Genomic DNA, 26,838 nt, shown 5'->3' on the forward strand with positions numbered 1-26,838 from the left:
TGGCATTTTATTGCATTTTATTGTATTGACTGTTTTTACGGTTAGGGAGATACTGTGTGATACTGTGTTATGCTATGTTGTGTTATGTGGATATTTCATGCCTGAGTGCGAGCAAATGTAACTTGTCCCAATTTCCCCTCGGGGATTAAAGTCTTTCTGATTCTGATTCTGATTCTGATTCTGATATATAGCTCTGTCTACTACCGCAGACTTCTTCTTCTTTTGAGATGTGTGCGCGGTTGGCGTCTAAGTGTTGCATTACCGCCCCCACTGGCCTACTTGAATATATTAAGAAGAAGAAGAAAAAACCCTTCACGTCACATAATGCGCCACTGTGTGGATCTCATCTGCAATTACTGCTCATGGCCACAGGTGTGTCAGAGACAAGAAAACTGAAATCTTCCGTATTATCACTTTAAATACGTTTATTATGTGTCTATGTAGATATCTTTCATGCAAGTTGTTAGTGCAAATGTTTTAGCTGATAGCTATAAGGTAGCACATAGCGGACCCCTAATTTAGTCTACATCAGAGCAACGCACCCCCATTTGAAGAGATTTTCAGGGGTGTCCAAACTTTTTTGAATGGGGGCCAGATTAAATAATGTGAAAATGTCAGGGGGCCAGGTGCTTCTCACATCATATGGGTTATAGAAAATAAAAAAGATCACATACAAATGTAAACTGTATGTAAAATGTATTTTGTTTAGCATCTGAAAACATTAGTTCTGCATGTGTTGTTCCTACTTGGTGCTTGTACAAACTGTATTGTAGCGAATCAGCAGTACACACATAGTGGTGAGCAATGGTAGTGTCTCCACTACAGATAGGAACTGTGTGGGGGAGTGTTATGTTGGGGAGCACTATGCTGTGGGACCACTTCCGGACGGAGACTGAGCATGTGCAGGCAGTCTCCGCGCACTGCCTAGGGGGAAGCTGCTATCTATGAGCATGACAACAGCGGAGAGTTGTGAATATGAATAACTGTGAATAAAGAACCTGTACCAGCAAGAAGCCTCTGCCTCATGAAATATCAGGAACGCTACATTGGCGTCAGAAGTTTAAAACGGTGAATTACCTCCAGAATCGGAAAAAATGGTTAACAAGTTCCTGAAGAGAGAGAAGCAAAGACTCAAGCGGGAGGCGGGAAGAGAAAGAGCCGGGGCGGACTACCAAGCACCCGAGGAGAAAGAAGACGGGGTAGACGCGGCCGCTACCACAGAGATCCAGGCGGGGATAGCAGCAGCAAGCCTGGGGTTTGTGATGATAAAATCCGAACTAAACGGCGATATCCCCGTAGCCACGGAAGCTACCCCGCGGCTCAAAGAGGCTAGCAGGCGGGCTAACGAGGCGGCGGAGAGAGCGGAAGAGCCGAGGCCGGTGAGAGTGAAGATCGAGCGGGTTGACAACACCGCTGTAGCAATGGAGGCTGTGCCACGGCCCGGTGAAGCTAGCCGGAGAACCGGAGACAAAGACGAGACACGGGTCGAGGAGACGAAGGACGGCGGGCGGCGAGGAAGAAAGGAAATCACCCCGCCAAAATTCAACGGTAAAGGCGAATGGGAGCCATATTGCACAATGTTCAACGTAGCAGCGGAAATGAATGGCTGGTCGAGGGGAGAGAGAGCCAGTCATCTGGTAATGTCACTCGAGGGTGAAGCTATAACATGTGTAGCAGCAATGGCAGACACCAAAGACTTAGACGTGGTAATGGCGGCCCTGAGGAGGCGTTTCGGACGATGCAAAGAAGAAGGCATTATGGTCGCAGAACTGTGTAACAGGCGTAGACGACCAGGGGAGTCGCTGCGGGCGCTAGCCACAGACATTGAGATCCTCAGCCGGCGTGTATACAGCCGGCTGCCGCCAGAAGCACTGGACGAGCTAGCCCGAAACTACTTCGTCCAGGCTATCGCGCCGCGAGGGCTACGAGAGCAAGTAATGCTGCAACGGCCAAAGACATTAGAAATAGCGCTAGAGCTGGCGTTTGAAAGAGAGACAGTAGAGGGCTGGACCATGAACAGCGAAGAGGGGAGAGCTGTCCCCGTAGTGAGAATGGCAGCGGAAAGCCCGATACAAGAAGAGCCAGCGTGGAAGACGGCTTTGGCAGAACAAGGCAACATGGTGAAAGAACTGTCCGAGTCAGTACAACAACTCAAAGAACAACTGCTCCGCAGAGCGACCCTGCAGCCCAACCCCGCTCGACAGCCCACCCAGCGGAACAACAGCTGGGCTAGAGGGAGCATGATCTGCTGGGGATGTGGGCGTCCCGGTCATCGGGAAGCAGACTGCCGCCGGAGAACGTGGAACCAGGGAAACGGTACGGGGCCCGTCCAGATGGGGCGAGACGGGTCTACGATGCCACAGTCCCCGTAGCCACAGCGTCGCAGGAGGGAGCCCACCGACAGCAACAGAGAGGTGGGGCTCCGCCGTGCCCCGAAGTAGACGACATCGCCGGAGCTGTCAACATGCAGAGCGGGCCGCGCGCGATGAACCGATGCCATGTTCCAGCCTACCTACAAGGGAGATACTGCGCCGCCCTGGTGGACACGGGGTGTACGGCGACGCTGGTGAACGTCAACATGATGCCCGAGGGGATGCGCCTGGAGCAGCCAGCAGCACAGCTGCTAAGAACAGTGTCCGGTGAGTTAATGCCAATGAGGGGGAGGGGACACGTAATGATAACAGTGGGGGGACAGACAGTGGACTTTCCGGTGTGGGTGGTAGAAATGGCGGGGCCTTGCATCCTGGGGGAAGACTACTTAACGATGAACAAATGCACAGTAGACCTAGGAAGAAGCACATTGACATTTGCAGAAGGAACGGTAGTCCAAATGAGCCAACCGCCCACCGTTCCAAGGGAACGGCCTAACGTTAACAACATCACCGTGTACCGCGTCACCGTAGAGCATGAACCCCACCTAGCAGACCCAACCCCCCCCCAAAACCACGCCCCTAGCCCACCTCCAAACACTTGCCCTCAGCCAATGCAACAGGCAGAGGGAGAGACAGAGAGGTTAGAAATGCTCAGGACACTACACCAACGTCAGAGCGAGGGGTTAGAACCACAACAGAGCGACGAACTGTGGAGAGTACTAGAAGAGTACAAAGACATTTTCGCGATGACGGACGATGAACTAGGCTGCACTCACCTGGTAGAACACCAAATAGACACTGAAGGGGCGCAGCCCATCAGATCATATCCCCGTCGAATTCCAGCGGCAAGAAGAGATATAGCGAACGAAGCTGTAGAAAACATGCTGAGGGCAGGGATCATCGAGCCGTCAGAGAGCCCATGGGCATCGGGAGTAGTGTTGGTAAAAAAGAAAAATAGCGCAAAGATGCGATTTTGCGTAGACTATAGAGGGCTGAACAAAGTGACAAAAAAAGACGCGTACCCGATGCCCGTCATCGAGGAGCTACTAGACATAGTGGGGGAGTCAGCCTGGTTCTCCTCCCTAGACCTCCGCAGTGGGTACTGGCAGGTGCCCCTCTGCGACGATGCCAAGCCAAAGACCGCCTTCCGCACCGAGAGAGGACTGTGGCAGTTTCGAGTACTCAGTTTCGGGCTGTGTAACGCACCCGCAACGTTCGAGCGGTTAATGGAGAAACTGCTGGGGGACATTCCCCAAACAGAATGCGTCGTATACTTAGATGACATCTTGACACACGGGGGCTCGTTTCAGGCAGCGGTGGGAGCATTACGAAAAGTCCTACAGAAAATAGCAGCGGCGGGTCTAAAGCTACACCCAGATAAGTGCCACTTCCTGAAGAAGAGGGTAGAGTTCTTGGGACATGGCATCGGCGAGGGGGGCATCCGCACTCTAGAGGAAAAAACACGGGCAGTCTCAGAATGGCCCACCCCCAGAGACAAAAGTGAACTCGAGAGCTTCGTAGGGTTAGCATCCTACTACAGGAAGTTTGTAAAAGGATTTTCTGACATCGCAGAGCCACTGTTCCGGCTTAAAGAAAAGAACACAGACTTCGACTGGACAGCAAAATGCCACCTAGCGTTCGAAACCCTCAAGAAAGCGCTGACCAAGACCCCCGTGCTTAGAGCACCAGACCCCGCACTGCCGTTCCTATTAGACACTGATGCCAGCAATGGAGGTATGGGGGCCGTGCTGTCCCAGGCAGGGCCGGAGGGGGAGCAGGTGGTGGGGTATTTCAGTAAGACGTTTGATAAGACAGAAAGAAACTACTGCGTCACACGCCGGGAGCTCCTAGCAGTCGTAGAAGCACTGAGACACTTTAGATACTACCTCCTGGGACAGCCTCAGTTCACCATACGGACCGACCACTCAGCGCTGCAGTGGTTGTGGTCCTTCCGGGAGCCGGAGGGACAGGTGTGCCGCTGGTTAGAGAGAATGGCGGACTATAACTTCACCATAGAGCACAGAGCAGGGAGACACCACGTAAATGCAGATGCCCTGTCACGACGACCCTGCGCGGAAAGGGGGTGTGTGTACTGTGAGAAGAGAGAGGGGAGAGAGAGGGAGCTCCAAGAAGACGCTAGAATCTGCCCTAACCACACGGGAGATGGGCCAGTGTGCAAGACACTGCGGATGGCAGAAGCAGCAGATTGGAAGGGCCACCAGGAAAACGACAGGGAGCTGTCACCAGTGCTGCAGTGGGTAGAAGCGGGCCAGAAGCCGCAATGGGAGGAGGTGGCGGGGGCCACCGACACAACCAAAGGGCTGTGGGCAGGGTTTGACACCCTGAGATTGAACAGTGGAGTGCTGATGAAGTGCTGGAAAGAGCCAGCAACGGGAGAAAACAAGTGGCGAAAAGTAGTGCCAACGACACTGAGAGATGAGGTGTGCAGGAGTTGCCATGGGACAGTAGGGGCGGGCCACTTTGGGGTGAGCAAAACCCTCCGTCGCATCAGACAAGGCTTTTATTGGGGGAGGATGAGGAGAGACGTACAGGACTTCTGTCGGCGCTGCGACCTCTGCGCGGCGTACAAAGGGCCATTAGACCAGTCTCGCGCCCCGCTCCAACAGCTAGCAGCAGGAGCCCCCATGGAGAGGGTAGGGGTAGACGTGATGGGGCCGTTTCCACGCTCAGAGAGTGGAAATCGATACGTCCTAGTAGCTATGGACTACTTTACAAAATGGCCAGAGGCATACGCGCTGCCCGACCAGGAGGCGGGGACGGTGGTCGACGCACTAGTCACAGGCATGTTCAGTAGGTTCGGAGCACCAGAGACCCTACACAGTGACCAAGGAAGAAACTTCGAGTCACGAGTGTTCGCCACCATGTGCGAGAAACTGAACATTAGAAAGACACGGACCACAGCATTGCACCCCCAGAGCGATGGCCTAGTAGAAAGATTCAATAGGACACTGAAAAAGCAGTTGGCCATCCTCACGGAGGAGCACCAGAGGGACTGGGACACGCACCTGCCTCTCATCCTCATGGCCTACAGATCCGCAACACACGAGTCCACCTCCTGCACACCCGCCCTGCTCATGTTAGGTCGAGAACTGCGGACACCAGCAGAAATGGCGTTCGGCAAGCCACCGGATGCACCGGACGCTCCCCCGGGGAGAGAGTATGCCAGGAGGCTACAAGATCGATTAGAGTCCGCTCACAACTTCGCTCGGACCCAGCTAGAGAAAGCGGGCATGAGACAAAAAAGGAACTATGATGTGAGGGCAAAGGGAAACCATTTCCAGGGGGGGGAGTTGGTATGGGTGTACACACCCCGGAGAAAAAAAGGGCGTAGCCCTAAACTGGACTGTCACTGGACAGGCCCATGCAGGGTGATGGAGAGAATGGGGGAGGTGGTGTACCGGGTGCAGATGCCACTTGGTGGCAAGAAGGTACTCCACAGGGACAGGTTGGCCCCATACCGGGGGGGGTGCACCCTTCCCCCAGATCTCGGCCGCCCAGCGGTTTCACTTAGACAGAGTGAAAGAAGGAATCGGTTTCCACAGAGAGGGGCGTCCGGCCATGACCGGGCGGGCCCCACTCAGAGACTTGAAGCACCAGAGACACTGCAGGTGGGGTCAGGCCCACCGGCAGGTTCACAGAGACTAACACGGCCACGGAGAGAGCCAAAGGCTCCAGGACATTTGAGCAACTTCGAGTTGTACTAAAAAAAAATAAAAAAAATAAAAATAAAAAAATAAAAATAAGGAGGAGATGGTGGTTGGAAGTGTTATAATGAAAAGTGGATGATGTGTATGGCATGAGATATTGTGGGGAGGAGACGTGGGAAAAGCCTGAGATGGAAAAATAAGATGTGGTTAAAAAACAAAGAACTGTTAAAAAGAAAAAAATATGCTGGGAGTGTTGGTACAGGGGAGGTGTGATGTGGTGTCAACGTGGGCGTTGACCTTATTGTTGGGCGGGGAGTATGTAGCGAATCAGCAGTACACACATAGTGGTGAGCAATGGTAGTGTCTCCACTACAGATAGGAACTGTGTGGGGGAGTGTTATGTTGGGGAGCACTATGCTGTGGGACCACTTCCGGACGGAGACTGAGCATGTGCAGGCAGTCTCCGCGCACTGCCTAGGGGGAAGCTGCTATCTATGAGCATGACAACAGCGGAGAGTTGTGAATATGAATAACTGTGAATAAAGAACCTGTACCAGCAAGAAGCCTCTGCCTCATGAAATATCAGGAACGCTACAGTATGATAGTGTGTCATCGTTAGGTGAAGGAAAAAAATGCTAATTGAACTTGCTTGATTGACCAATACTGTGTGGAGGGCCACATATAGTCTATTTTGAGAGACAAGCCGAGGGCCACTTAAAATCTGTCCGCGGGCCGCAATTGGCCCCAGTGCCGGACTTTGGACATGCCTGATATTTAGTTTCTCAAATCTGAGAATATTGATGGTAGGTAGAGAGATCATGTGAAACTATGATCAAAACAGTCATTCTTGTACATTCTCTGTAATGTTAACTTCTTTTAAATGAAATAATAAATGGGTACCACCTGGAGCCCCCTCATAGCCCCAGCACCACCCCCACCCCAGTGACACCCCCACCCCCACCTCAGTGACACCCCCACCCCCGCACGAGTGCAGAAGCAAATGTCACTCCAACCTTAAATTTACAGTATACCCACTAGAATAAACTAGACTACACCACTGCATGCATGGCTTCTGGTGCAGGGCAGAGCTGTGTGTGTGTGTGTGTGTGTGTGTGTGTGTGTGTGTGTGTGTGTGTGTGTGCGTGCGTGCGTGCGTGCGTGCGTGCGTGCGTGCGTGCGTGTGTGTGTTAGGTAGGTGAATGGACGACCTTACCTGCCACAACAGTCAGTCTGGTTAATAACTGCTATAAAAATGTTTGTTTGTGTGTTTGTGTCTTGTTGCTTTTAGTGTCACTCACATGTCACATTGACAGAGACAGAGGCAGACCTCTTTGTCCCCAGCTCATTCTTCTTGTAAGTAGCTGCTGGGTTGGGAGTCACCAACACTGATATCTTCCTGGGACCATCTGGAAGAAATGATATTAACTTAAATAAACTTTAAGATTAAGCATGTGTTTTATCATGTATTTTATCTGGCTCCACCAGGTGGCGTTATGTTACTGACACACTGTGGAGTAAACTCACACACTGAAGCAGAGGGGAAAGCCTCAAGTCCTTTTACAGCACAGGAATAGCTGTCTTCAGGACCAAAGTTGCCTGGATAAGAAGAAGAAGTTTCTCCCATAACTTTCTGTCCATTCTTGTACCAGAGGTAGGAAGTATGAGCAGCTAGATGACAGCTGCTGTGACACTTCAGCTCTGCCTGGGTAGAGAACTGGGATCTGGTCACCTGCACCTGGAGATCTGGATATGTGAACATGGAACAGAAATGTCATTAGACACTAAACCTTCAATTACACACACACACACACACACACACACACACACACACACACACACACACACACACACACACACACACACACACACACGCACACGCACACGCACACGCACACACGCACACATGCACGCAGACACACACACACACACACACACACACACACACACACACACATGCACGCAGACACAGACACACACACACACACACACACGCAGACACACACGCACGCACGCAGGCACGCACGCACACACACAGACACACACACACATGCGCATGCACGCACGCACGCACGCACGCACACACACACACACACACACACACACACACACACACACGCACACGCACACGCACACGCACACACGCACACATGCACGCAGACACACACACACACACACACACACACACACACACACACACACACACACATGCACGCAGACACAGACACACACACACACACACACACACGCAGACACACACGCACGCACGCACGCACGCACGCACACACACAGACACACACACACATGCGCATGCACGCACGCACGCACGCGCACACACACACACACACACACACACACACACACACACACACACAGCTCTGTCCTGCTCCAGGGCTACCCGGGTTCGGACAGAAACATTGAAGTCGCGTTCGGGTTCGGGGCGGGCTCGGTCACGTAATCAGTCACTTGTTTTTGCCTTCAAATAATATCTATCATCAGCCCCTGAGCTAATTTACTACGTTAATGAAAGCACCTGAAGGCATCGAATGAAACACGCCCAGACAATGCACTCTGCTCTGCCTGAGTCAGCTGTCGCAGACACCGTGCAGTACTTCTTTCAGCGATGTGGGATTGTGTGGGCAGTGCACGGCACGCACGAATTAGGCTGTTTGGTGTTAATCATTGACTGCTTTGAATTACGAGGACTGATTTTGGTTTGGGATTATATAGGGCTGTTAGGCTGGTCGCTATTGGCTGTTGTTGCTTTAGGCCTAATATTAGGCTATAGCGTTATTTTGCGAGTGCACTGTTTGCTGTCAGTGGTGCCAACAAAACTCCCTCAATGTGTATCTATTAATTTTCTAAAGCCTTGTAAGTGCGCCTCTATGGTGCCAAATTCATTATTTTCCTATTAATCACTGTGACAGACTCACTGAATTATGCGCTCGCTGCGCTCCGGGGGAAAAAAAAATCAGGGAGGGGGTTCGGGCCAGGCTCGAACAGATTATCAATTGGACACCTGTCGTGTCGGCCGGGCTCGGCTAATAATGTGACTGGCTCGGTCGGGTTCGGCAAGGAAAATTCAGCCCGAGCCCAGCTCTAACACACACACACACACACACACACACACACACACACACACACACACACACACACACACACACACACACACACACACACACACACACACACACACACACACACACACACACACACACACGAGAGTCAAAATACCATATGTTAATACTGTAGTGTGTAGAGACTCTACACAGTATCTATCTACAGTGTAGACTAGAGCGTTAGTGAGTTAAATTGATCGTCCAACTAATTTCTGAATGAGCTGAACACAAATTCATATAATCTCTATCAATTTGACATGAAACTGTTGTCACCATATTCAACAGTATTGCACATTCAGATGTCATCAGTTAGTTTAAATGTACCATGTTGTTGTTATATCAGTTTGTGTTCAACATACCTGTGACGCTCAGAGTTGTTCCAGGAAAATCTGTTCCCCATTGATAAGCACCGTACTGTGATATGAATCTGAAGCGATACTGTTGTGAATCGCTCTCTCTCAGGTCAGTGATTGTCAGAGTGGAGCTTCCTCTCTTTGTTGTCTCCTCTGTGTTAATCAGCTGAACACGACCTGCAAACTCTGAGTCCTCACTAAGGTCTTCAGGCTGTGAGGAAACCTGCCATCGATCACTATGTGTGGGACTGAACCACAATTTAGATTCAACAGGATTATAACTGTTGTAGGTGCAGGAAATGTCCACTGATGAGCCCTTCAAGGCACAGATGTGTGTGTTGCTGTAAGTCACTCTGTTGCAGGTTTGACCTCCATCGACACCTGAAAGATGAAAGAGTTTTTAAACATCACTGTTAGAATGACATCTTTTAAATACATGCAGTCATGGTACAGTGCATTAGGTAAAGGTGTCCAGCAGGTGGCGCTATGTTAGTGACACACTGTGGAGTAAACTCACACACTACAGGAGAGTGGAAATCCTCAAGTCCTTTTACAGCACAGGAATAGCTGATTGCAGGATGAAAGTAGACTGTTACAGAAGAAGTTTCTTCATACTGTCTGTGTCCATTCAGGTACCAGACGTAGGAAGGACGAGCAGCTAGAAGACATCTGCTGACACACTTCACATCTACACGTCCACCTCTGACTGTTGATGTGTTCACCTGGAGATCTGATATGGGAACATGGAACAAAAATGTCATAGAGACTAAACATTCAATCACACACACACACACACACACACACACACACACACACACACACACACACACACACACACACACACTCTCTCTCTCTCTCTCTCTCTCTCTCTCTCTCTCTCACACACACACACACACACACACACACACACTCTCTCTCTCTCTCTCTCTCTCTCTCTCTCTCTCTCTCTCTCACACACTCACACTCACACACACACACACACACACACACCACACACACACACACACACACACACACACACACACACACACACACACACACACACACACACACACACGGTTCGGGGCTTGGCTCACAGTCTCTCTCGTGCGCTCGCTGCTCCCCCCCCTCTCTCTGTATCTCGCGCGCTCTCTCTCTCTCTCTCCCTCGTGTGCACACTCTCGCTCTCTGTCTCTGCGCGCGCTCCCTCTATCTCTCCCCCCTCTCTCTGTCTCTCTCTCTCTCTCTCCCTCGTGTGCACCCTCTGTCTCTGTCTCTCGCGCGCTCCCTCTCTCCCTCTCCCTCCCGTGCACAGTGCACCCTCTCTGTCTGTCTCTCGCGCGCTCCCTCTCCCCCCCCCCGCTCCCTCTCTCTCTCCCTCGCGTGCTCCCTCTCTCTCTGTCTCTAACGCGCTCCCTCTCTCCCTCTCGTGGACAGTGCACCCTCTCTCTCTGTCTCTCGCGCGCTCCCTCTCCCCCCCTGCTCCCTCTCTCTCTCCCTCGCGTGCTCCCTCTCTCTCTGTCTCTAGCGCGCTCCCTCTCTCCCTCTCTCTCCCCCCCCCTCTCTCTCTCTCTCCCTCGCGTGCACCCTCTCTCTCTGTCTCTAGCGCGCTCCCTCTCTCCATCTCCCCCCCCCCCTCTCTCTCTCTCTCTCTCTGACGGCCTGCATCTTTGCACAAAGCTATCAGATGTTAATTGGCACAATTGAAGACAGTTGAAGCCTCAAATCTTTCTCAGCAGGATCCAGTCTTTGAGGCTATTTAGTCTTCACTAAACACTGCTGCTATATAGCCTATTACAAAGAACATTAAATTAGGCTATCAATCCAATGTTTTTATTTCATGAAAAATCCCGCTTACAAAAAAATGAAGATGACAAACATGTCCTCTGGCATGTGTCGGATCACCTTACTGTAATGTTACGTGGGAAATCACTGCACTGTTTCTTTGAAAGCTAGCATTTATTCCACAGAGCATCATATCACATGCATGTTATTACATCCTCCTCCTCTCGACTCCCAGCATGCCCCTCGGCATGTGCTATGTCAGACTCACATAAACAATAACACCACAGCATGCAGGCAGCAAACATCTCTGTGATTCTGTGCTCTTATTGTAACATCATGTTTTGTTCATTTTGTAGCTAGGCTATTCAGTAGCCTACTATGGTTCAGTAGGCCTATATTTGTTCTAGACAAGTCTGACTAACTTTATTGTTATGGTGTTTGGAATGCTCAAAACCAAAGGTGACCGAGCCTTTGAGTCTGTAGCTCTTATAGGTTGTGGAAGGCTCTTCCTCAGGATTTGAGTGCAGCCTCTGTGGATTTCTTTTTAAATCAGCTAAAAACACTTTTGTTTAGACCATCAACATATAATAGAATAGATGGACTGAGGACCTGGTCCCGTTCAGCGAACCCGCTGCATGTTAGATCTTTTTTTTTTTATTAGTTAGGCTATTTGACATATAAAAAGGGATGATTGACAGCTGTGGCAGCCAGTCTCAAGCTGTCATTGGCTCTTCACCTTATAGATCTAGTTAACATAGAGAAGACACTGCTTGGTAAAACAAGGAAGACACTGCTTGATCTGTCTACCAGACTGTATATCAATGGACCGCAATAAAAAGGACATTGTTTTGAGAAAGGTGCACGAGGAAGTAACGTTGGTTGGGGACTGAAGTAAGTTCAGAAAATATGTGTTTTATTAGTTACTCCAGCTATGTTATCGGTTATTTTAATACACAATGGTTTTAACCGATGCAGGCAAGCATTAGCCTGCATCGGTTAGCCGAGCATATTTGTCGGCTTAATAGTACTATAACCTAACAACCGATAATGAGATTGAGGCGCTGTCTCGTCATAGACGCTGGGTTAGCTGACTCAGCCTGGCTGGGGGCGTGGTCAGGGTGGGGTAAATTCCCAGTTCTATCTATTCAGTAATAATGTAAGTAATTAGCTGATAGCCAAACCCAGGATCGGGGATTTAACCACCGCAGTAAACGCACATCTGAGCAGACGTCTTGTGTTCTGCTCTAGAACCCCCAAACATGTAGTTTAGAGCCGCAGCACCGTCGTTTGGTGAGTCAGCCCATTGAGATATATCGGCAGTTTTACCCCACTCGTGCGCCAGCCGTATAACATTATGTGGGCATTCCCACACATGCCGACTGTCTCTATAGCTGGAATAACAATACACATATTTTCAGAACTTATCAGGTTGTCCAACTGCCTGCGTATGCCAGGAAATGTGTTTTATAACGTCACAACTCCCGGGTATAAAATGAGGCCTGCACAATACCAGCCATTTGCTAATAGCCAACAGGTTAGCCTGTCGCAAACAGACACTAGGTTTTATTTGAGGTGAAGCACGAGGAGAGTATTTAGCGGCTATATGGATATCTCTGGGAAGTGCTTTTACTATGGGGATGTTCGCAAGCTCCTCTCCTCGTAGCTGTTGTATAAGGATACAGAAGAGACAGGCAGCTGGATAACGTTACTTAGAAAAATGACCCGACTGAGAGGCTGCGTGTAGGCTGGTGTCGCCGACACCGTGCAGTACTTCTTTTAGCGATGTGGGATTGTGTGGGCAGTGCAAGCACGCACGAAGGCTTAGTTCACACAGACAATCTATGCCTTGCCTTGCCTCAACCCACGCCTACGCCGAGCTGGGCGTGAACCTGTTACACGCTTTTGCGATCACACCGCACGCCTTTTGCACGCCGAACCTGGAGCCGAGTCACAAGCGCCTCTCCTCTCTCCCGACTGTATTTTTTCACGTGTTGTCCAGAATTGTCATGGGTAGCCTCTAGGTAAAATAAATCGGATATATTTAATGTTCTATTGATGCTGGATATGTATAACCAGGTCTGACTATAGTCGGACATTTTAGAGAGGTGATCTTGCAAGAATATGTGCTGGCACAACAACATTGTCCATCTTGCTTCTTCGGTCGCTATTCTCTCTCATGAAGATTTGTTTGCCGACAGGGAGAAAGCCCCACGTGATAGCCACCCGTCAATCTCTCTCTCGCTCTCTCTCTCTGCTCAATACTGTTGTAGAAACTCCATTTTATTTTGAAATTCAGTTGACTTTGCCAGTTCCCACGGATATTGTCGCGTTTTTCTTTCATGGCTTGACAGAAAAGCCTGCCTGCACGCGCCTTGTCGGCGTGAAAATAGAACTCTCGCCTATTCGATAAAATCGGCAAGGCACAGGCAAGGCGTGGGTACACGCAGGGTTCACGCTCAGGCGCCCGGTGTACACAGCCTCGTTGACTAAAACGGACGCCTATTAAAAAGCGTGGGTAAAGGCAAGGCATAGGCAAGGCTTGGGTCGCCGGTGTGAAACCAGCCTAGGCTGTTTGGTGCTTTGCTTCGTATTAATCATTGACTGCTTTGAATTACGAGGACTGATTTTGGTTTGGGATTATATAGGGCTGTTAGGCTGGTCGCTATTTGCTGTTGTTGCTTTAGGCCTAATATTAGGCTATAGTGTAATTTTGCGAGTGCACTGTTTGCTGTCAGTGGTGCCAACAAAACTCCCTCAATGTGTATCTATTAATTTTCTAAAGCCTTGTAAGTGCGCCTCTATGGTGCCAAATTCATTATTTTCCTATTAATCACTGTGACAGACTCACTGAATTATGCGCTCGCTGCGCTCCGGGGGAAAAAAAAATCAGGGAGGGGGTTCGGGCCAGGCTCGAACAGATTATCAATTGGACACCTGTCGTGTCGGCCGGGCTCGGCTAATAATGTGACTGGCTCGGTCGGGTTCGGCAAGGAAAATTCAGCCCGAGCCCAAGAGTCAAAATACTATATCGTCGCTGTGCAATGAAAACCACCTAAGTCCATTTTTTATGATTTTTACTTTTGAGTATAAATGGAATATATCCATTCTCCTGCATCTACTGGCAGGTTTTGGCGTCTAAATGACCAATAAAAACACGTTTTACTGGGTAAAGTATGTAACACGTACCACCATTGGATGCTAGACCCGCCCATCACCTCATGTATGTGACAGTCAGACCTCCATGCTCCGCCCCACCTCATGAGGACTTCCCCAGAAAAGTCACCAGGCAGCTGCTGACCCGAATGCCGGCTGTGTTTCGGCTTGGTTTTGTGTGATTCTGGCATCGTCTGACGTAAATAGATCAATAAGGTGTTTTCGGGTTGTCCTTGGGCTGCAAACTCATTTAAAGTATGCAAATCGCAGTTGTTTCTGACAAGAATAATGTCACGTTACTCCGGGACTGCTCAACCCATGACAGAGCCACTCTCCTCGGCTTGGCAGAGTGAAGCTCTCCGCCCGCGCGTCCCCGCTGCCTGGAGCACAGCGGCTCGTGCTCGCGCTCTCTAAAAGGCAGGCTCCCACACGCTGCTGTCTGGCCGCCAGAAAGTGCTCAAGACTCCGTGTGATAATCCGGTAACAGCATTTGAGCTTATTCAGGTGAGATATTTATAATGTAATGACACATTCAGCGATAAACTGTCTACAATGAAGACATGTGTCAAATATGACAACGTGGTGTTCAGTATTTTATGAGCACAGGGTTTTTCCCGTTTCCTGAAAAGTTGGCGATTTGGAGATAAGTGGCTTTCATTGCACAGCGACGATATGTTAATACTGTAGTGTGTAGAGACTCTACACAGTATCTATCTACAGTGTAGACTAGAGCGTTAGTGAGTTAAATTGATCGTCCAACTAATTTCTGAATGAGCTGAACACAAATTCATATAATCTCTATCAATTTGACATGAAACTGTTCTCACCATATTCAACAGTATTGCACATTCAGATGTCATCAGTTAGTTTAAATGTACCATGCTGTTGTATATATCAGTTTGTGTTCAACATACCTGTGACGCTCAGAGTTGTTCCAGGAAAATCTGTTCCCCATTGATAAGCACCGTACTGTGATATGAATCTGAAGCGATACTGTTGTGAATCGCTCTCTCTCAGGTCAGTGATTGTCAGAGTGGAGCTTCCTCTCTTTGTTGTCTCCTCTGTGTTAATCAGCTGAACACGACCTGCAAACTCTGAGTCCTCACTAAGGTCTTCAGGCTCTGAGGAATCCTGCCATCGATCACTATGTGTGGGACTGAACCACAATTTAGATTTAACATCAACATAACTGTTGTATGTGGAGGAAATGTTCACTGATGAGCCCTTCAAGGCACAGATGTGTGTGTTGCTGTAAGTCACTCTGACGCAGGTTTGACCTCCGTCGACACCTGAAAGATAAAAGAGTTTTTAAACATCACTGTTAGAATGACATCTTTTAAATACATGCAGTCATGGTACAGTGCATTAGGTAAAGGTGTCCAGCAGGTGGCGCTATGTTAGTGACACACTGTGGAGTAAACTCACACACTACAGGAGAGTGGAACTCCTCAGGTCCTTTTACAGCACAGGAAGAGCTGATTGCAGGATGAAAGCGGGCTGTTACAGAAGAAGTTTCTCCACTCTGTCTGTCTCCATTCACGTACCAGACGTAGGAAGGACGAGCAGCTAGACGACATCTGCTGACACACTTCAGATCTACCTGCTGATGTCTGACTGTTGATGTGTCCACCTGCACCTGGAGATCTGATATGGGAACATGGAACAAAAATGTCATAGAGACTAAACATTCAATCACACACACACACACACACACACACACACACACACACACACACACGCACACACGGTTCGGGGCTTGGCTCACAGTCTCTCTCGTGCGCTCGCTGCTCCCCCCCCTCTCTCTGTATCTCGTGCGCGCGCTCTCTCTCTGTCTGTCTCTCTCCCTCGTGTGCACACTCTCGCTCTCTGTCTCTGCGCGCCCTCTCTCTCTCCCTCGCGCGCTCCCTCTCTCTCTCCCCCCTCTCTCTCTGTCTCTCTCTCTCTCTCCCTGTGTGCACCCTCTGTCTCTGTCTCTCGCGCGCTCCCTCTCTCTCCCTCTCCCTCCCGTGCACCCTCTCTCCCTCGCGTGCACAGTGCACCCTCTCTCTCTGTCTCTCCCTCTCTCCCCCTCTCCCCCCCCCCTCTCTCTCTCTCTCTGACAGCCTGCATCTTTGCACAAAGCTCTCAGATGTTAATTGGCACAATTGAAGACAGTTGAATCCTCAAATCTTTCTCAACAGGATCCAGTCTTTGATAGGCTATTAGTCTTCACTAAACGCTGCTGCTTTATAGCCTATTACAAAGAACATTAAATTAGGCTATCAATCCAATGTTTTTATTTCATGAAAAATCCCGCTTACAAAAAAATGAAGATGACAAACATGTGTCCTCTGGCATGGAGACAGCAGACATCTCTGTGATTCTGTGCTCTTATTGTAACATCATGTTTTGTTCATTTTGTAGCTATTCAGTAGCATACTATGGTTCAGTAGGCCTATATTTGTTCTAGACAAGTCTGACTAACTTTATTGTTATGGTGTTTGGAAGGCTCAAAACCAAAGGTGACCGAGCCTTTGAGTCTGTAGCTCTTATAGGTTGTGGAAGGCTCTTCCTCAGGATTTGAGTGCAGCCTCTGTGGATTTTTTTTTAAAGCAGCTAAAAACACTTTTGTTTAGACCATCAACATATAATAGAATAGATGGACTGAGGACCTGGTCCCGTTCAGCGAACCCGCTGCATGTTAGATCTTTTTTTTTTTTTTATTAGTTAGGCTATTTGACATATAAAAAGGGATGATTGACAGCTGTGGCAGCCAGTCTCAAGCTCTCATTGGCTGGATAGGCTCTTCACCTTATAGATCTAGTTAACATAGAGAAGACACTGCTTGGTAAAACAAGGAAGACACTGCTTGATCTGTCTACCAGACTGTATATCAATGGACCGCAATAAAAAGGACATTGTTTTGAGAAAAGTGCACAAGGAAGTAACGTTGGTTGGGGACTGAAGTAAGTTCAGAAAATATGTGTTTTATTAGTTACTTCAGCTATGTTATCGGTTATTTTAATACACAATGGTTTTAACCGATGCAGGCAAGCATTAGCCTGCATTGGTTAGCCTAGCATATTTGTCGGCTTAATAGTACTATAACCTAACAACCGATAATGAGATTGAGGCGCTGTCTCGTCATAGACGCTGGGTTAGCTGGCTCAGCCTGGCTGGGGGCGTGGTCAGGGTGGGGTGAATTCCCCGTTCTATCCATTCAGTAATAATGTAAGTAATTAGCTGATAGCCCAGCCCAGGCAGACACGATCGGGGATTTAACCACTGCTCTAGAACCCCCAAACCTGTAGTTTAGAGCCGCAGCACCTTCCTTTGGTGAGTCAGCCCATTGAGATATATCGGCAGTTTTACCCCACTCGCGCGCCAGCCGTATAACATTATGTGGGCATTCCCACACATGCCGACTGTCTCTATAGCTGGAATAACACAATACACATATTTTCAGAACTTACCAGGTTGTCCAACTGCCTGCGTATGCCAGGAAATGTGTTTTATAACGTCACAACTCCTGGGTATAAAATGAGGCCTACACAATACCAGCCATTTGCTAATAGCCAACAGGTTAGCCTGTCGCAAACAGACACTAGGTTTTATTTGGGGTGAAGCACGAGGAGAGTATTTAGCCTATATGGATATCTCTGGGAAGTGCTTTTACTATGGGGATGTTCGCAAGCTCCTCTCCTCGTATAGGATACAGAAGAGACAGGCAGCTGGATAACGTTACTTAGAAAAATGACCCGACTGAGAGGCAGCAGCAGCTGGGCTGCCCAGTTAGTAAACGTGTTACAACATACCCAAAGGTTGTGACGGTTTGACTTTCAGACTTATCCTTCCTTCTTTATTCTGTATTATTTTGTTAGGGGTGCCAGCCAGGTCTCTCTCCTAGCATTTAAGAGTTAAGTCAGGGTTGTGTCATTTGTAGTCTTACCAAACCTCACAAAGGTGCACACAAATCAACATGTACACCCTGCACATTGAATGAACAGAGTTCAACCCGGCAAGAACAAATACATTAAAGGAGAATTTCGTTTTTTTTTAACCTGGACCCATCTCCTGGCAATAATTATGATTTGGCCACTCACCCAGCGATGTCCGCGGTATTTCTGGCCGTCCTAGCGTTGTTTTGAGATCAATAGCGTCCAAGTCAGTTGTAAAATGGAGCTGATTTGGGGCCAAGTGTGAGCCTGTCTTTCCTGCATCTAAATAGCTATTTTTATTCCCGTTTTCGCCACATATCATAATAATGTGATCCCTCAACATCCACCAGAGTGATATTTCGCCCCAGGCCATTTCCTGGACTCTCACAGGGATCAAATTACCTCAAACGTGATCTCGGTCACCAAGTCTCGTGAAGTCCCGCGATACTTTCCTGCTGGCTGGCCAACTACAGGTACACGCTTTGCGGTGGTGGTTTTAGCGTAACCTATGTGGGGTTTGGCGTAACCTATGTGGGATTCGAAATAACGAAGGTTATGCCAAACCCCACATAGGTTACGCTAAAACCACCACCGCAAAGCGTCCTACCTGTAGTTGGCCAGTCGGCAGGAAAGTATCGCGGGACTTCACGAGACTTGGTGACCGAGATCACGTTTGAGGTAATTTGATCCCTGTGAGAGTTACTACATATCTGTACTTCTGCCTACCTGTCTGTGCTCTGCCTACCTATCTGTACTTCAGCCTACCTGTCTATACCTATGCCTACTGAAGCGTTGTTTTATTTTTCTTTGGACGATGACAACTAGCTCTCTCTGAATTGTAATGGGCTGAAGTGCAGCTAACTAGCAGTGTGAGACAGCTAACGTTAGATCAGAACTGTCCATCTCATGAGCAAAAGTAAAGACTCACTCAGAACTCGCAGCTTGGTCTCCCCGGTCTCAGTTGTACCGGCAGCCGTCACCACAGTGATGAGATACTCCCCGCTGTCCTTAGCCTGCAGACCGGTGAGGGTCAAGAAGCCATTGGCCTTGTTGACGGACACCCTCCCCTTGTAACCATCAGCCACCTTATCTGCTGCTACTGAGGTCGCCGCAACGATGGGTAGCAGGTCGAAGCCGTCACTGAAATACCAGATAATGGCGATGGCCGGCACTTTGAAGTCCAGTCGGGTTTTGAAAGTCACACTTTTCCCCAAAACCCCGTCCACCGTACCGTCCGGCAGGGCGTCTCCCGCACAGGCACAGCATCCTGAAATGAACAATACCAGTTTCAAGCTGCTTCTCTTTTTTTAACCAGTAAAAAGGTATGGATATGTCACTCCCACATCTTTTTATGGCCGGTTTTGATTAAGAAAAAGGAAAAGGAAAAAAAATCAAATTTTTCAAAAAATAGAATAACTTCTTCTTCCTTGTCACCTCTCTAAGGATACTATACAAAACTGCAGGAATGTTATAGAAATACTATTATAGGAAAAACCAAATTCAAGGGAAAAAAAAACATAACGTAAAGTCACTACTGGGCACCACATAGACAGTTGAATAATAAATTACAAGGATACTACACACAAGGGATATAACTATAGGCCTATAATAGCCTACTACAGTATAATATTACCCCAAAAAGCAGTACTATAAAGTCATTATTGAGAACCACAGATACACTTGAAGTCACGATATGACTTTTAACTTCCTCTTATACCTATTCTAGTTCCCACAGAAAATATTTTACATTATTTTAGTTTGAATGCAACATTGAGTAAACAGAAAACGCCCCTCGGCGGCAACCTGCAGCACACATTTTCCATAAACAAAGTAAGAAACCCACAGCAAAACAGCACAAACTTCCCCTAACATGTCTGTTGAGTCTGTAACTAAATGATAAATCAACCAAGTATTCAGTTTTACCAATGAGAGAGAGGAGATACAGAAGTGTCTTCATGTTGAGCAGATCCATCAGGACGGTTCAAGTCTTCCCAGCAGGCGACGGAGAGAAATGTGCCACTATGCTGCTTTTAGCAAGACACACCCAGGTGAACCTAGGTGAACACACACACACACACACACACACAGGCGCGCGCACGCACACACACATACAGACACACACACACACACACACACACACACACACATACCAGCATGACAAGCACAGTACTTTAGCCAGGAAATCCAGCTCCCCCCGTCTATGGTAAACAGGTACCAACATGTGAAAGCATCAAGGTGCTTGGAGTCCAGATTCAATCAGACCTGAAATGGAATGAACACACTGATGCCATGGTTAAGAAAGCCAACACAAAACTGCACTTCCTGAGAAGGTTGAGGAGGTCAGGGGTGCCAAAATCAGACCTGGCAACAATATACACAGGATACGTCCGCCCCACTCTGGAGTATTATGCCTGTCCGGCGTGGCATGGGAGCCTGACACAGGCTCTGTCAGACCAGATAGAGCGTGTCCAGAAACGTGCCTGCAGAATCATAATTGGCAGAGCATATTCCAGCTATCACGACGCACTCCAAACCCTGTCACTACCTGCCCTCCAAGACAGACAAAACTCACTATGCAGGGACTTTGCCTACAGTACAGAAGAGTCTTCTGGATTCCCCCTTCAGAGCCTGGCTGCCACCTACCAGAGCCCAAACATCAAACCGCCCAAACCAGAAACTGCACCCAACTCAACATGCCCAAAACAAGAACAAAAAGATATGAAAAATCAACCATCCCATTCCTCACATCTCTCCTGAATGCCAAATAATATAAAATAAACAGCCTTAACCATCACTGCCGTAGACTGTTGATAAAATACAGACGATTCACCAATGTATTATTATTTTATTCTAAATTGTGGTTTTTATATTTTTATGTTGTACTCCATTGATTTTATCCATTGTAAATATTCTCGTATTTCAGTTACATAAACTGCCAAGAGAATATTCAATAAAGAAAACTTGAAAACTTGAAACACACACACACACACACACACACACACACACACACACACACACACACGCACACACACACACACACACACACAGAGTCAAAAGTTTGAACACACCTTCCCTTCCCATCACTTAAATGAGAGAGTGTATACAAGCATTTGACTAGTACTGTCTGTCTATATAAACACTGTCTAGCGCTGCTGGTGTGAAATGCTTTCACTAGTTACACTGCTTGTAACTAGTGCAGCTTTCACTACACACTCAGTAGCAGGAGTTGGGGGGCTTGAAGTCTGTCTGCTCTCATGTGGTATGAGACTGTAATCCATTACATGGTCTCATGTGGTATGAGACTGTAATCCATTACCTGGTCTCATGTGGTATGAGACTGTAATCCATTACCTGGTCTCATGTGGTATGAGACTGTAATCCATTACCTGCTCTCATGTGTAGGGATGGGTACCGAACTCGGTACTTTTACAGGCACCGACCGAAAGTGGGCGGTACTACCGAGTATCAGTTCACATGACATGAAACGGTACTTCATTTCGGTACTTTTTTTTTTTTTCTATTATAATTTAAAAATCTCGGTACTTGAACGCATCTCAGTGATACAAAGACAGCGAGCGAGATAGAAATTCCGACGCAAACTTGAAGGCAACACACACGAGGGTGGGTTACGTCACCACGTCACTGGCTGCCAGTGCCAAAACAAGCAAGAAGATGGCCTCTCGCTTGCGGTCCAAAGTGTGGCTACACTTCACAAAAATAGACTCAGACAACGCTCGCTGCAATATTTGCGATGCAAAGTGCAAAGCTGCCGGGGGGAACACCTCTAACTTGAGGAAACACTTGGTAAAGCACAAAATATTTTTAAATGCAGACGACTGTAAAGTATTCGACGCTGCAGCCACCAGCAAAGCACCTACAGCCAGCAGCTCCTCTGCTTCGTTTGCTGAAACGGACGACGACAACACTTCAAGTGTCACAAGTGAGGCTCAGGCGTCGACTTCTTCAACATCAGGTAACGTCATTTAATTAGCTAACGTTAAATACACGTTAACGTGTATTTAACGTTAACGTTACGATTTCAGACGGGCTAACTAGTAGCGTAACTAGCGTTGCTGCTAACGTTATTATTATCATCAGTTCGTGTCACCGTGAGACGTGTTATTCAACGTTACACTCTTGCTTTCTTTGCTAGGCCACCGTGTGAGAGTCGCACAGGAGACACCCTTCACCCTGGCGCAGAAAGCAGCTTTACCTAGGCAGAAGGTAAATGAGTGCCACAGGGCAGTGACTGCCTTCATTGTGAAAGGCATGTTGCCCTTCGCAACGGTGGAGTCTCCATGGTTCAGGTAAATTATTTATTTATGTATAAATGGGTGATACTGATAATGTGTGTGTGTGTGATATTCATAGAGTAAGCTAAGTTACTAACAATAAATAGTTATTTTTATTGTCTATATATAGGGAGATGACAGGGACCCTGAACCCAAAATACTCCCCTCCCTCCAGAGACGTTCTCACTAACACACTTATCCCAGCTTGGTATCGGGTTGAGAAGGAGAATGTGAAGGAGGAACTCAGGGCAGTTGACCATGTTGCAGTGACCGCTGATGGATGGAGCAGTGTGGCACAAGACCATTACCTCACGGTCACTGTCCATTACATAGTGGAGGCTGAGCTAAAGGAGAAAGTCCTTCACACACGTGCAGTGTACGTCTCCCAGACAGGGCCTGCTGTAGCTGAGGAGATAGGCAGTATTTTAGATGAGTTTGGAGTTAAATCAAAAGTGGTAGCCATTACTGTTGACAACGCTGCAAACATGGATGTAGCAGTAAGGAGGATGCAGATTCTGAAGATGGGATGTTTTGCCCACACACTGAACATAGCAGCTCAAAAGCTCTACAGTGTGAAAGCTGTCTCCAGCTGGTCTTCAAGGATACGGGCCGTAGTAGTGTGGCTTAGGAGATCTAGCCTCGCCAAGGTTGTCCTTCAGGAAAAACAAAAACTCCTGCTTGGTAAGTTGAAGGTCCCCGACCGCGACCGTCCCCCCCCATAATTCTATTCTTCCATTCTTATTCTTACTATGTTCTACTGTGGGTCAAACCAAAAATTGTCTTCGCATTTCTATGTTTTTGTCTGTTTTCTTTAAAGGCCCTCAAGGTCAAGGCCCTCCACAGCATGCCCTCATCTTGGATGTCCGAACAAGATGGAACAGCCTCTTCCTCATGGTAGAGCGCTTTATGGAGCAGTACCCTGTCATCCAGGCAGCTTCGATGGACCCACGATTGAGGAAGTCAATGGACAGGTCAGGTGCAAATTATTAATTAAAAAAATAAGTCATAATTATTAAAATGGAATTAGACTGATTCTGAGACAAAGCACACATGCATATGTATGTATGTTGTACTTCTGGTTTCTTCTCAGACTGGAGAGAGTGTCAGATGATGACATCAGGAAGTGTGAGGACTTCATCGACACCATGGAGGTCCTGTACAAATCTACACTCTGTGTGTCTGCTGACAAGAGTGCCACTGCAGGGCAGATCCTCCCCATCCTGGACAAACTGAAGCTGAAGTTGAAGGTTGATTGATTTATTGATTGATTTTATTTATGGGAGACAACAAAATCCAAAGGATAACATGTCAAAGTGTGAACGCTTATTTCCAACATGGTCCCTGCAGGTGAAGGACGATGATTCTGCCTTCAAGCGAGCCATCAAGGAGAAGATCTGGGAAGACCTTTCCCCACGTTACACGGTATATGTAGTTCATAATAATTTAGTTCAGACATTCAGTAGTGCACTGCCCATGATGCCACCACCTAACTATTATCAAATTTACAATGCATTGCCAACATTTTAAAAATGTTAAATCTTGTTAGGATGAAGCTAATCATGACCTCCAACGGTTCCTTGAGGAGGCTACTGCCCTGGATCCTCGATTCAAAGCCAAAGTTCAGGATGAGGCTGTTTGGACCCGCCTTGAGACTGAAGCTGTCACACTGACACGCAGAAACGAGGTTTGTGTCCATGATCATTAAGATTGAGTGGACTTATGTGTTCTATTCTATATACATACATTCATATTTTAATTTTCTATTATTTACTGTGCTTGATTTAAAGGGTGGAGTTGGAGATGTGGCACAGGAGGAGGAAGGAGAGGAAGCGCTCCAGCAGCCGGAGGAGGAGGAAGAGGAAGAGGAGGAGTCTGCAGGAGCAACAGCAGCAGCTTTTGTAAGATATGCATAGCACTGACAATTGTTCTATTGATAACATAAATAATGCTTGATGATGATTAATCATGACACTTTTTTCTATTTTTAGCTACCACTCCATAAGAAAACGAGACTTTCGGCACTTGGGGAGCTCTTTGAGGACGAAGACCAGGCCCTGCTGGAATCTGTGGTGGACACCAGTGGTCCCTCAGCTGAAGAAAAGGCCAAGAAGGAGGTACAGCTGTATCGCAGCTTCCCAGCAGTCCTGACCAGTGTAAATCCGATTCTGTGGTGGTGGGAGAAGAGGGACCAAATGCCAATGCTGGCCAACTTGGCAAATAAATATCTGTGTGTCCAGGCCTCTTCTACACCCTCAGAGAGGGTGTTTTCAACAGCGGGGGACACGGTCAGTGTCGAGCGGGCTCGGCTCTTACCTGACAAAGTGGACATGTTAATTTTTCTCAAAAAGAACTGCTAAGGTAGAGCAGTAGTACAGTACAGTGTTAAGTTAGTTGTAGTTCATTGCTACTAGCTTATTGCTAGAGTAGCTTGTTGTTGTTTTATACTTTAATTTGTAAAATAAATACAATACTTTTTTATTTATCTTTTACCCTGTCCTCCATTTTTCATTTGTTTTTGTAAGTAATACTCCCCACATTTTCTCAACCCCACTAACTTGCTGCGACGACAAGTAAACTCTTGGTTTGGGAGGGAAGAGGGAGGGAGGGGTTTTATTTTGTCAGGTGCTGCTAAACAAAAAAAAACTGACAAAGTGGACATGTTAATTTTTCTCAAAAAGAACTGCTAAAGTAGAGAAGTATTACAGTGTTAAGTTAAGTTAGTTGTAGTTCATTGCTAGAGTAGCTTGTTGTTGTTTTATACTTTAAGTTGTAAAATAAATACCGTAAAATACTTTAATTTATTTATTTATATTAGCTTGTTTTATACTTTAATTTGTAAAATAAATACAATACTTTTTTATTTATCTTTTACCCTGTCCTCCATTTTTCATTTGTTTTTCTAAGTAATACTCCCAGTCCCCACATTTTCTCAACCCCACTACCTTGCTGCAAGTAAACTCTTGGTTTGGGAGGGAAGAGGGAGGGAGGGGTTTTATTTTGTTGGGTGCTGCTAAACAAAAGAAATTCTAAATAAAGAACAATGTTGAAATTGAGAAGTTTGGACTTATTTGTTTTACAACTGTACATTTTTGTTGTTGCAAAAAAAAAAAAAAATTTTTTTTTTTTTTTTTTTTTTTTTTTTACTCAAAAAAGTATCGAAAAAGGTACCGTTTTTGGTACCGTACCGAATTCCAGGTACCGGTACCGTACCGGTATCGATTCAAATGTGAACGGTACCCAACCCTACTCATGTGGTATGAGACTGTAATCCATTACCTGCTCTCATGTGGTATGAGACTGTAATCCATTACCTGCTCTCATGTGGTATGAGACTGTAATCCATTACCTGCTCTCATGTGGTATGAGACTGTAATCCATTACCTGCTCTCATGTGGTATGAGACTGTAATCCATTACCTGGTCTCATGTGGTATGAGACTGTAATCCATTACCTGGTCTCATGTGGTATGAGACTGTAATCCATTACCTGGTCTCATCTGGTATGAGACTGTAATCCATTACCTGGTCTCATCTGGTATGAGACTGTAATCCATTACCTGGTCTCATGTGGTATGAGACTGTAATCCATTACCTGGTCTCATGTGGTATGAGACTGTAATCCATTACCTGCTCTCATGTGGTATGAGACTGTAATCCATCACCTGGTCTCATGTGGTATGAAACTGTAATCCATTACCTGGTCTCATGTGGTATGAGACTGTAATCCATTACCTGGTCTCATGTGGTATGAGACTGTAATCCATTACATGGTCTCATGTGGTATGAGACTGTAATCCATTACATGGTCTAATGTGGTATGAGACTGTAATCCATTACCTGGTCTCATGTGGTATGAGACTAATCCATTACATGGTCTCATGTGGTATGAGACTGTAATCCATTACCTGGTCTCATGTGGTATGAGACTGTAATCCATTACCTGGTCTCATGTGGTATGAGACTGTAATCCATTACATGTTCTCATGTGGTATGAGACTGTAATCCATTACATGGTCTCATGTGGTATGAAACTGTAATCCATTACATGGTCTCATGTGGTATGAGACTGTAATCCATTACCTGGTCTCATCTGGTATGAGACTGTAATCCATTGCATGGTCTCATGTGGTATGAAACTGTAATCCATTACATGGTCTCATGTGGTATGAGACTGTAATCCATTACCTGCTCTCATGTGGTATGA

The 26,838-nt window shown here is 47.3% G+C and overlaps 1 protein-coding gene across 6 annotated transcripts in view; it reads right to left on the minus strand.

The window, feature by feature from the left end:
- The window catches only part of LOC310777506 (uncharacterized protein), a 62,899-nt gene extending 42,518 nt beyond the window's left edge, over positions 1-20,381 (minus strand). For 5 of the 6 annotated variants that reach the window (XM_083637857.1, XM_083637853.1, XM_083637854.1 and 2 more), the window contains exons 1-8: positions 20,267-20,381; positions 19,272-19,610; positions 15,852-16,070; positions 15,341-15,715; positions 10,027-10,239; positions 9,516-9,890; positions 7,549-7,783; positions 7,339-7,436 (exon numbers count right to left, since the gene is read on the minus strand). In XM_083637857.1, coding sequence (XP_083493983.1) covers positions 7,339-7,436; positions 7,549-7,783; positions 9,516-9,890; positions 10,027-10,239; positions 15,341-15,715; positions 15,852-16,070; positions 19,272-19,610; positions 20,267-20,315 — 1,903 coding nt within the window. In that variant the 5' untranslated portion in view covers positions 20,316-20,381. Of the gene's footprint in view, positions 1-7,338; positions 7,447-7,548; positions 7,784-9,515; positions 9,891-10,026; positions 10,240-15,340; positions 15,716-15,851; positions 16,071-19,271; positions 19,611-20,266 lie in introns of all 6 variants that reach the window. The other variant, XM_083637855.1, reaches the window with a different exon arrangement.
- Between the last annotated feature and the right edge of the window lie 6,457 nt (positions 20,382-26,838).

Source organism: Poromitra crassiceps (genome assembly GCF_964638095.1).
Source record: "Poromitra crassiceps genome assembly, chromosome: 5".
Taxonomy (NCBI): Eukaryota; Metazoa; Chordata; class Actinopteri; order Beryciformes; family Melamphaidae; genus Poromitra; species Poromitra crassiceps.